This window comes from Sinocyclocheilus rhinocerous, unplaced genomic scaffold (assembly GCF_001515625.1).
Source record: "Sinocyclocheilus rhinocerous isolate Xijiao unplaced genomic scaffold, SAMN03320098_v1.1 scaffold867, whole genome shotgun sequence".
In the NCBI taxonomy this organism is placed as follows: domain Eukaryota; kingdom Metazoa; phylum Chordata; class Actinopteri; order Cypriniformes; family Cyprinidae; genus Sinocyclocheilus; species Sinocyclocheilus rhinocerous.
Window position 1 is genome coordinate 149,252 of NW_015649279.1, and position 12,138 is coordinate 161,389.

General features: G+C 38.7%; 1 protein-coding gene and 1 pseudogene across 1 annotated transcript in view; both read right to left on the reverse strand.

Moving 5' to 3' along the window:
* Positions 1–3,570: 3,570 nt before the first annotated feature.
* Positions 3,571–6,279, reverse strand: LOC107710524 (proteasome subunit alpha type-6-like; annotated as a pseudogene).
* Positions 6,280–8,217: 1,938 nt separating this feature from the next.
* The window catches only part of LOC107710521 (nucleolar protein 58), a 5,146-nt gene continuing 1,225 nt past the window's right edge, over positions 8,218–12,138 (reverse strand). Inside the window, exons 3-7 of the mRNA XM_016515307.1 lie at positions 11,992–12,067; positions 11,301–11,369; positions 10,138–10,463; positions 9,675–9,914; positions 8,218–9,258 (exon numbers count right to left, since the gene is read on the reverse strand). Of these exons, the coding sequence (XP_016370793.1) occupies positions 9,190–9,258; positions 9,675–9,914; positions 10,138–10,463; positions 11,301–11,369; positions 11,992–12,067 (780 nt within the window). The 3' untranslated portion in view covers positions 8,218–9,189. The remainder of the gene's footprint in view (positions 9,259–9,674; positions 9,915–10,137; positions 10,464–11,300; positions 11,370–11,991; positions 12,068–12,138) is intronic.

Below are 12,138 nucleotides of genomic sequence, written 5' to 3' on the forward strand. Positions count from 1 at the left end.
TATATTACTGTTATTACTATTGTTGCTGTTATTTAAATTGCAAAATATCTTAATTGTTCTAAAAGTCTTACAATAACATACAAATATTTATATAACTAATTGTCATCTTATTCTCTATGAAGGAACAAAAAGGCTTTTCTGTTCTTTTCTAGATTATATATTAAGAGTGAGACACATGTAAATACTACAGTATGTGCGGTTACTTACATTCAGTCTGCATTCATCCACTTCCATCATTTTCTGAATCAAAGCATCTCTAAAAAGTTTGTTTAATAATTCTATATTTATATGTCAGATTCCTATCATTAATGGAGAGTTTCACTAGTTAGCAGTAAACCGGTTACCTCACCGGAATATGTTCTAGATTTGTGTTGGATGTTATCTTTGGAATGGAAATATGGATGTTTTATTTGTAAACATCATGCTTTTTTCACTTATTTCAGGTAATGTCATAAAACTATCGAGCTGAGCCAGTAGTAGGCCTAGTGCTGAGGGTGTCATGTAAACACGACTGAAGACGAGAAAAGCCGAGGAACAGACAAATTGAACCAATTAAGTGAGTCATTTACACTGGTACCTCTCCTACTGATTCAAACTCAAACTCGTGACAAAGATCATTAATTTCACCTATAGCAAAAATCAGATCAAAAGAGCCATTCACTTTCGAATTTCGATTACGATTTTATATCATAACGATTTTAGATCGGGACTTTAGAGCGGTTCGCGAATCATTTGATTCAGATCGGGATTTCGGAGTGTGTATCGCAAATTTTTTTTTCTGATTTCTTTTTTTTATTATTAAACAGTACAAAACATCAAACCATTAAAGCAGCACATTTATAGAAAGAATAAGCTACACAAATGCAAACCCCTTAAGAAAATTAATAGTAGGCTAACCATGTTTTTTTTTTTTTGTATAACAATGGTTAAACTATTGTTAGTGTGGCAAAACCTTGGTTAATTTGTGGTTACCTTGGTTTAACTGTATGTTTTTGTTCACACACAAGATGAGCACAGAGATGCAGTTTTCACTGCTTTAGGATGAACAGAACTTTGGATAGTTTCCAAATACTCGTCTAGATCAACTCTGAGTAAAGAAAACAGAGATTTAGAGCCAGAACTTTTGTTTATGTGAACTTTAGCCAGCAGGAAACAAATAAAGTTATATTCTCTTTCGCATAGTCAAACAATCCAAAGAAAATGTCTTTAAAACAGAAAGAGAAGTCACTTCATGATATACTGTATGTTATATAATGTCTGGAACACAAGTATACTGTTAGCTGTTTTGCATTGCTGAAGCTGGAAAACTGTCCCCAGACTCGCGTCCAATAAAATGCAACAAAGTGCTCGTGAATCAGTAAATCTGATGTGTTCAATGCTTCTCACTCTTGCTCCAGTGTTTTTGAGCACACAGCTCCTAACCTCTCCACTCTGTCTAATCCAGGCCTGACCTCAATCCAGTGATGTACTGGGTCATGTGACCCTGACGGCCACCAATCAGAGAGCTCAGACAAAACCTCAGACTGAAAACATGATTCAGAAAGTAAAACATGGACGATTACACACATGTGATAAACTTGCACTAAATGCGCTAAAATTATTACTAAAATTATTACAAATAAAATTGAAATACAATTAATTACAGGTAAATACAAATATTTGTAATTAAAAAATGATAAACGCACAAAACCTAAAGTAAAGTTAAAACTGAAAACAAAAAAATAGTGCAGTCAAACGATTAATCGCATCAAAAATAAAAGTTTTTGTTTACATAATATATATGTGCGTGCATACACACATATACACACATATGCATGCATATATTTAACAAAAATATGTTCTTTATATATTAAATATATTTATATATAATATACATTATATGAATATAAATATATACATGTAAATATTTTCAACAGGTTGCACTCGTAGCTGAACAAGGTTAATCTCTATGGTGCCCTATACTACACTAATCACACACTTTTTATCCTCTATACAAATGAGTGTCAAAGCTATGAGGATAATTGTTATGTAGTCAAATATGCAGACGATACAGTTTTCCAAGCCTTGCTATCAAGCTCAAAGGGTGATGATAGTCATGCAATTCTTAAGTTTATTACATGGTGCAATGAAGCAGAGCTGAAACTAAATATTACAAAAACAAAAGAGAAGGTGATTGATTTCAGAAAAAAAAACGCTCCAAAGGTGCAACCAGCATCTATTCAGGACAGAGAGGTGGATAGAGCAGAGTAAATTCCTTGGTACTCTTTTTGATACAACATTAAAGGGGTAATGACATGGATTTTTTTTATTATTTTAATTTGTTCCTTGAGGTTTACTTATAATGTTAATAAAGTCTTTTGCACGAAATAAAAACAAAAACAAATATGTGGAAAAATGATTGTTTTCAACCCTCATTCTGACCCTCTGTCTAAAACGAGCGGTTTTAAGGGGCGTGTCCTTTAAGGTTCGTCAGTAATCAGCCGCTGTTGTGATTGGCTAACGTCACTGCATAGGAAACAGTATCAGCGCCCCCTCACTAATGCATGTTTTGAGTGTTTTGACAACATGATAAAAATAAACAAGTCATTTCCAGACGAAGCATTATGAAATCCTTTACTTACGGTTTGTGATGCAGCTGCATCAGATCTAGCTCCGCTTCATCTTTCAACAAATGATTCTTTGTGACTCTCCATGACACTGTGCCTCGATTACAAAACAAAATCCTCCGACACGATCCGGGACGCCGTTCAAATAAACTATCCACTTGTTAGTTTTTTATGTTTTATGTCAGTTACTGTTTTTACTTCAATACTCGTGTTTTTTCTTATGGTTTTAGTTAATGATAATATCCCTGATAACATGACTGATTCTAATCACACACATATCGTACATCAAACTATGTTTAATTTACTATGAGATGTTTATTTATTGTTCTGCAGTTGCAGGTTAATTAAACCCTCATTCAGAGACGTCACAGACCCACAGAAAGACTGAAGAATGCTGGGAAGCAAACAGCAGCCACTGATTTCTCCATTATGAATAATACCATGGGAGTCGATGGGGACCAGCATTCCTCCGAATCTCTTCTTTTGTGTTCAACAGAAGAAAGAAACTCATTCAGGTGTTGAACAACATGAGGAGAGTAAATGATGACACAGTTTTCATCTTTGGGTGAGCGACTGATTTAAATGAACTGATAATGTATGTTTCTGCTTTGAGTCAGAATTTAAAAGTGTATAATTGGATGTGTATCGTTTCAGCAAAAGCTTAAGTTTTATGAGTGTAACTAGTGTTTCTGCTGTGAGTGGACAGTGAAGTGCATGTGATGAAGAGTGTGTCTCGTCATCTTCATCTTCGGCTGTCTCTCTCTGATAATCTGTCGTGTCTCCGTCAGCACTTTGCAGAAGCAGACAGACGGATTGGACTTAAATCCTCCAGTACGACACAGATGGACAAAACACACAGACCTTGGAGAAGGTGAACACACACACACACACACACACACTCACACAGACTTACACACACTCAAACACACACACACACACACACACACACACACACTGAGGAGTGAAATCAAAGAGAGGAGAGAGGTCTGTACACTGAGAGTGAGTCTCTGGCGCCAGCAGCTGGAGAAACAGCAGACCTGAGCTCTGACATCATGATATTAGTGCAGGATCAGACAGAGTCAATATTACTCTCTGAGGCTGTTTAGAATCACAAAATGATGCTTTTATTTGATAATTAGTACTAGACGGAGGATTTGTCATTCAGTAGTAACACACACCAAATACAGTCAAAGATGAGCGGAGGACTGATGAGCAAACGGTAAAAACACGGTAAACCTGACAGTTACTCCCTCTCCGCGATCGCCACCAGATGACGCTCGATTTCTGCTTCTGACAGAGTCCTGAAACACACACACACACAGATGATGTTAAACCGCCTCACACCGTCTCTCTCTGTGCTCATGTTGACTCTTCATTCTCTCTCTGCACCTGAATTTGGGGTTTTCTTTGGTCACGACAGACACTTCCAGCTCAGTGCTTTTGAAGTCCATTGAAAGCACAGAAGACAAACACGAGATCGCCATCTAGAGGACAGGAGACAAGCGTGATACAATATCAAACCAACACACTGATGCCAAACCTCAACATCTGAACTATTCATATTATTATTACACAACGCTCTGTTTAAAACCTGATTATATTCATTCACACTATAATGAGCCGCTGGTGATATGTTATTCCATTACCATTTAATATCTCAAAACTGGAGGACAAATAAATACAAATAAATACATTCAAATTGACCAATAGAACATGAAATGATCACACTGCACCTGATTACATTCAGGCTTATTACAGCTAAGTAAAAATAAACAAAAAATAATAATAAAAAAAATGCTACTTGAAATAAAATCAGCGTTAATGGAATTATGAGCTACAAATAGTAATTTAGCATCTAATATAAAGTACATATAAAGTAATATAAAGTACGTATAAAGTACATTATTGCGAAATATGTCTTGGCGAGATTCACACAAACATAATCTGTTATGCCTCACATGAACGTTTAGTTAACAGTTGGGGGAAACAGCTGTTTAGTCCGATTCCAACAAGTCATGTATCACTTAACTAATTTTTGAAAACTTGCTCATTCCGACTCATTTTGCCAGCGTGGGTCACATATGTTGGTAATGATTCTCTATATTTTGCAGTGGATTGAAAAAGATGGAATGAATCAGTATGTCTTGCACTGTTTAATGTTTCTGAAAGAGTCTCTTCTGCTCACAGAGGCTACATTTATTTGACCAAATACAGTAAAAATACTGATATATTTTTAGGATTTAAAACAGCTGTTTTCTATGTGAATATCTGTTAAACTGTAATGTATTTCTGTGATCAAAGCTGTATTTTCAGCATCATTCCTGCAGTCTTCAGTGTCACATGATCTTCAGAAATCATTCTAATATGCTGATTATTAGAAACATTTCTGATTATTATCAATGTTGAAAACAGTTCCCAATGTTTTTGTGGAAACTGTAAATGTTGTGTTTGATTTGGCATGTATTTCTGCGTCACACACCTCCACGGTCCTGTCGTAGGGCAGATCCGGCTGCTTCTTCAGCTTCTTCTCCAGGTAACTGCTGGCCTCGTGGTGTTTGACCCCGACGCTGGTGGCCCTGAAGCCGCAGAAGTACCCAGCCGGGTCGCATTTGAACAGCACGGGGCCCGTCTGAGGGTCCATCGCGATCAGCATCATGCCTGAGGGACACACAGCATCAGGTCAGAGCCGCAGCAGGACCAGGATCAGCACACAGCTGAGACGAGAGGAGCGTCACTCACAGCAGCCCAGCGGCCTCATCTCTGCATTCTGCGTGTAAACCTGAGAGATGTCCGCCATACGCCGGCACAGCATGTCCGCCGTGATGTCATAACCGAACTTATACTTCCACTCGGCCGCCTCGATGCGAGCCCGATGAACCTGAGAGCGCTAAGAGTGTGTGTTTTACCGACACTTTCTTCTGTGTGAGCAGCACAGCGCAGTCCGTCCCTCTGATGGCCACCGTGGTCAGCCCGCTCTGACTGATGGCTTTGAAGGCATATTCTGTCCAACATCACATTCAGTATTACACAAACACAAACACACCAGACCAGCAACTCTGAAGGACACTCAAGTCATGGCATTCAGTGAAGGATTTCGGACTAATGAAGATTAGCTCTGATCTGAAAAAGCTCTGGACCCACAGGTGGTGGCGTTTCATGCGAAATAATAAAATAAAGTTTCGTTATGACTAGAAAACACACATTAAGACTCTGAGTTAATCACAGAATACTATAAACATTAATCTGTCACCAGTAGTGGCATTAGTCCAGTAAACATGTGTAGAGCTGTAAACAGGAACAGTGGCTATAACGCGATCTCTTACCGACTTGATACAGGCGGCCCTCCGGTGAGAAGATGGTGATGTGTCGATCAAACCCCGCGTTTGAGCCTCTAGACATGATTAGAAACACACTTCACACCGACTTCAGCAGCTCAGTCCGTCGAATTCGCGATCCTGCGGCTCTATAACGCGCGGAAGTCTGTCGAGTTGAGAGTGAATAAGCGATTTTAAACTTTCACTTTCTCTTTCGTTCCGTCGCGTCGTTAAACTCGGTGAGGAACACACACACACACACACACCTGAGACTCACATTCACACTAACTACACCTGCATCTTAACATCACATATATACAGTATATAGACATATATTCTCGCCACTGAGTTTTCAGACGGTAATACCGTGATTATCATTATGGACGCTTTTCACGAGACTGTGATGACGCGTTTAACGGTCAACAGTATCGTAAATCGTCGAAAGTTTTTCATATTTGTATTTTTTTTATAATGTATGTACATTTATAACACTATTCTTTGTATTATATCACCTTTGCATCAAATTACAAAAAAAAACAGTTGAGGCTAATGTGAGGGTGTTTCTAATGCAGCGTCTCTGGGAGGAACGGTAAGTTTGACCTCCTTCTCTCTTCTGACTGCCGTTATCAGCCTCTCTCAATTTTTTTTCTTTTATTGAAAGTCATGAAAACACTATCGTGGGGTTTTTATTTTGCTATTTGAGCAAATGAGAATGCAAAAACTATATCTGTGGTACTCTCCCAGTCACTGCTCTTCAAGTTAACCCAACTATGACGACTTCCGCTGCTGAGAAACCCGGAAATGTGAAAAAAGTCCAATAAAAACTAATTACGATTTTACTTTTTAAATTTAGAATTGTGAATTATAAACACAGAATTGAGAGGCATGCCAACTCGCAATTACCCTTTTTATTTTTTATTCAGTTGCTAAAAAGTGGAGAACTAAATTCAGAATTTTGAGATAAAACGACGCAATCACGAAATCGGAATTGCGAGAAAGTCAGATTTGCGTCAGTTTATATGTCAGATAAATATCAGAATTGCAAGGGAAAAAGTCTGAATTGTTACCGAAAACAAAACAGAAAAAATCGCAATAACCATTTTAATTTTATTCTGGAGCGAAAACGGGCTTTCGTAGAATTGCAATAGCCTATGTAAACTCAGAATTCTGTCCGAAAAAATAGAATTGGACGATATAAACTCATAATTGCGAGAAAAAGTGCGGACTGTAAGATAAAATTACCTTTATTGTTATTATTATTATTATTAGCTATTATATGATGTGGCGGAAACAAGCTTCTATACTAACATCAGTCATACTGATCATTTTTTTAACACTGTAGGCTATTTAATTCTTACTATGGGAATTATTGCTGTTTAATATTGTAAAAGCGACAAATTTTCATACGGTAATACCATAGTGATGATCATAATTGCACTGTATTTTATGTATAATCATTTTCTATTTTTCAATTCATTTTAAAGCAGCACTATGTAACTTTTTCTGTGTTCAAATAATGAGCGAGTACATCATGAATTCATCTTCCAAACCGCGTTTTTGTCTTATTCCGAATCACTACGGTACACTTATAATAAGTACTTATATTTGGACTATTGTAGCCTGGTCACCGCTGCGGAGTAACACATACCTGCGTGAATCGCCATAGACATAAACTTAGAGAAGTAGATCCGGTTGGAATGTTCTTCCGCGGGATGTGTGCAGCTCTGTTTATTAACCGCTAGAGCGCCAACCGTTACATAGTGCTGCTTTAAATCAATTTTTAAATAATTTAAAAAGTTTTTAAATTCCTTTTTTTAATATTGTGATTTTTTTTAATGGTAATTTTACTTTCTTTTATGTAAAGCACTTTGAATTACCATTGTGTATGAAATGTGCTATACAAATAAACTTGCCTTGCCATAATATAACATATTTACGTGACACTTTTTAAAATACCACATATTGCAATAATGGTCGTGTCCAAAACAACATAAACAACAATAAATCAAAAACGTGATTAAAGTGAAACAGAATTTGACTGATAAAGTGCTTTTTTTGATTTCTTGTTATTTAAATGAGTCTTTCTCTCGTTTAGATTGAATAGTGAACAAAGAATCGTGAAGAGTCACTTTTGATTTGATTCAAACTAAACGATTCACTCACACAATGAACGATGCCATGGTTGCCATGGTGAAGAAACTGAGGGCGGAGCTTGTTTGAAATCAATGATCACATTAAAACACACACATTATAAACATCTCAGGATCTCCATCAGACAGACTCTGAGGCGCTGTGCGTTCAGTCAACAGATCTTTATTAAACCAAACACACAGAACTATTCTCTCGACTGGAATGCCTTTATATGCTCCGCTAATCTGCATTTACATTCATAATAAATATGAGATTCATTCTGCAGTCGACACTCGTGTATTGATCAGCTCCTCTGACTCTTATTGCTGGTTTTTCTTTCAAATCTATTAAAACTCAATGACAACAATGTGTGTGTGGGCGGAGTCTGTGACCAGACCTGCTCTCATTGGCTGCTTTCAGGAAAGTGCAACATGCAGGGAAAGAATGCCAGCGTTTCCTGTCCAACACACACACACACACACACACACTCTCTCACACACACACACACACACACACACTCACACACACACACACACACTCTCTCTCACACACACACACACACAGACAGACACACACACACACACAGTCTCAGCGGCTGGCGTTCTGACCCCAGAACAGTTTTAGCCATGTTCACACAGCAGAATGATTCAGAAACACAGTAACAGTCAAGAGCACAAATCACATCATTACTTCATCATATGTGCACACGTGTCTCATTATATTAGTCGTACCACTGAAGAAAGTATTGCATCACAATATAGATATGAATGCTAAAATATTCAAATGAGGAGGCGGGGAGTGATGATTAGGGGCGTGGCTTGCGTGACTGTGCACTAAACACGTCTCTATGGCTTTACCACCAGTGTGTTTATGAGCATTTGGTGTTTGATTTCGTTTCATGAGAATTATATTTATGAACATCTGCAGCAGGATAGTGAAGCCTGATGAATGAACTGCCTCTATGAGCTTATGAATATATACCTTCATAAATAGACTAAATGATGTCTTATTTCAGAGTGTTTCATCTGATTGTGTGTGTGTGTGTGTGTGTGTGTGTGTGAGAGTGTGAGAGTGTGTGTGTGAGTGTGTGTGTGTGTGTGTGTGTGTGAGTGAGTGTGTGTGTGAGTGAGTGTGTGTGTTTAACCCCTGCGTAGTTCATGTAGTTGCGCCACCACTTTTCTCAGTTCAGCTTCAATCTCCAGCAGCTCCTGAAGGAGAAACACAGAGTTCAGGATTCACTTCATATCTGCTCATCTACATGTTAATGTGCTCGTAAATGATGACAAAAATAAACTCCTTTAACATTTAAAGCAGTGGTTTTCAACCAGGCGGCCACAAGACTAAAAAGTATTTAAGTTAATATATGATTATTAATTCATGAAATGATCTAAAATGATCTCTATTAATAATAAATTGCGTATTTTTATTATTTATAATTTTATTTTACTATTTTATTCATTTTTTAACCCTCAATAACTCTTGAGGAACATATAATTCGTGAAACGTCTGAAATCACAAAATTAATTTTGGTTAATTAATTTATCAATATAAAATATGTATAGTTGTATGTGCTGCTAATGGAGTCGCTCTGATGAACATCATGCAGCACGTCTGTATCTCTCACCTCATCTTCATCCTCCTCCTCCTTCTCTTTATCATGCTGTCTCTCCTCCTCCTCCTCGTCTCTCTCTCTCTCAAACTGTCGTGTGGCCTCATCGCTGGCGTTCTCCATCTCCCGCTTCTCCTTCTTCTCCTCCTCCTCCTCCTTCACGCGCTCCATCTTCCTCACCAGCTCCTGCAGCTCCTCCTGTTTCTCCTCCTTCTCCTTCTCTTTGTTCCAGCTCTTGGTGTCGTTCTTCTGCTCCTCCCTCCTCTTCATCATGCTGTCTCTCCTCCTCCTCCTCGTCTCTCTCTCTCTCAAACTGTCGTGTGGCCTCATCGCTGGCGTTCTCCATCTCCCGCTTCTCCTTCTTCTCCTCCTCCTCCTCCTTCACGCGCTCCATCTTCCTCACCAGCTCCTGCAGCTCCTCCTGTTTCTCCTCCTTCTCCTTCTCTTTGTTCCAGCTCTTGGTGTCGTTCTTCTGCTCCTCCAGCAGCTCCTTCAGCTCCTTCTCCACCTTCTCCTTCTCCACCATCAGCTCCAGCTCGCTCTTCCTCTTCTCCTCCTCCTCATCCTCGTTCCTCCTGCGTTTCTTCTCCTGTTGTTTCCTCTCCAGCTCCTCCAGCAGCTCCTCCAGCTCCTCGTCTTGTCTCCTCTGGACCGCCGTCTTCTGGATCTCCTCCTGCAGAAGCTCATCCAGGTCTCGCTCATTCTGCTCCTTCATCGCTCCCTCATCTTCCTCCTCCTCCTCCTCCTCGTCGTTGAGCTCGTAGTCGTCTCTTTCGCGGGTGTCTTCATGCTCTCTGTCTTTCTCTGGAGAAAAACAAATGTATATATATATGTGTCCCTGCAGCACAAAAGCAGTGTTAAGTCGCTGGGGTATATTTGTAGCAATAGCCAACAATACATTGTATGGGTCAAAATTATAAATTTTTCTTTTATGCCAAAAATCATTAGGATATTAAGTAAAGATCATGTTCCATGAATATATTTTGTAAATTTCCTACCGTAAATATATCAAAACTTAATGTTTGATTAGTAATATGCATTGCTAAGAACTTCATTTGAACAACTTTAAAGATGATTTTCTCAATATTTAGATTTTTTTGCACCCTCAGATTCCAGATTTTCAAATAGTTGTATCTCGGCCAAATATTGTCCTATCCTAACAAACCATACATCAATGGAAAGCTATTTATTCAACTTTCAGATGATGCATCTAAAAAAAATTAACCCTTATGACTGGTTTTGTGCTCCAGGGTCACATATTATTTTATGAACAACAGCCAATCTGAATCCATTTAATGAGCCCAAGCATTTAAAGGGACAGTTCACCCTAAAATGAATTCTGTCATTATTTGCTCTCTCTCTCATGTTGTTCTAATCCGGTTTGTTGAACACAAAAGAAGATATTTTGAAGAATGTTAGTAACCAAACAGTTGACGGTAGCCATCGACTCTCATAGTATTTTTTTTTTCCATATTATGGAAGTGAATGGCTACCGGCAACGGTTTGGTTACTAACATTCTTCAAAATATCTTCTTTTGGTGATCTGTGCGGCAGACTGAACTGAATGGATCTGAATAATGACTCTGTTGTCTTCTATAGAGCTGAAACTGATTTCTGCAGGGTTTGTAGTGTTTGACGGACCGTGCTGGGCCAGCTCCTGTAGCTCTCTCAGCAGACCCTCGTGTCTCTCCTCAGCGTTCAGAACATCATCTGTGAAAAAAACCAGCACACAGTCACTCCCTCTCACAGCTTTTTGGGTAAAATAAGTGTTGAACACGTCACCATTTTTCTCAGTAAATATATTTCTAAAGGTGCTGTTGACATGAGATTTTCACCAGATGTCGGTAACAACTCAAGTAATCCATACATACAAAGACAACAAAACAAATAAGATCAGAAATTAAGTTCTGTGTAATAAAGTGGAATGACACAGGGGAAAAGTATTGAACTACTGAAACGTTTTCAATACTTCGTACAAAAGGCTTTGTTGTTAATGACAGCTGTCTGGAGAAACTAGTGGCATGGCTGGCCGTTCTAGCAGCTTTACTTTCTTTCTGTGTTTGGGATCATTGTCCAGCCTGGTTTCATCTTCATCATCCTGGTACTGTAGGTGTTGGGACTGAACCAGCTAATTTTAGACCTGAAATTGGGACTGAACCAGCACCTTTAGAAATATATTTACTGAGAAAAATGTTGACGTGTTCAACACTTATTTTGCCCGCTGTATAGTGAAAGTTAATGGGGTGCAATGCTGATTGGTCTGGAACATTCTTCAGAATATCTTCTTTAGTGTCTCACAGAAAAAGCTGATTTTTGGATGTCAGAATCTCACCGGTCTCGCGTCGCTCACAGCCAACCGTCGGTCCATCAGCACTGATACTGACTCCATCAGAACCACAGTCAGTGCTCTAGTGCGCACACACAGACACAGACACACACAGACACAGAGACACACACCCACACACACACACACACACAC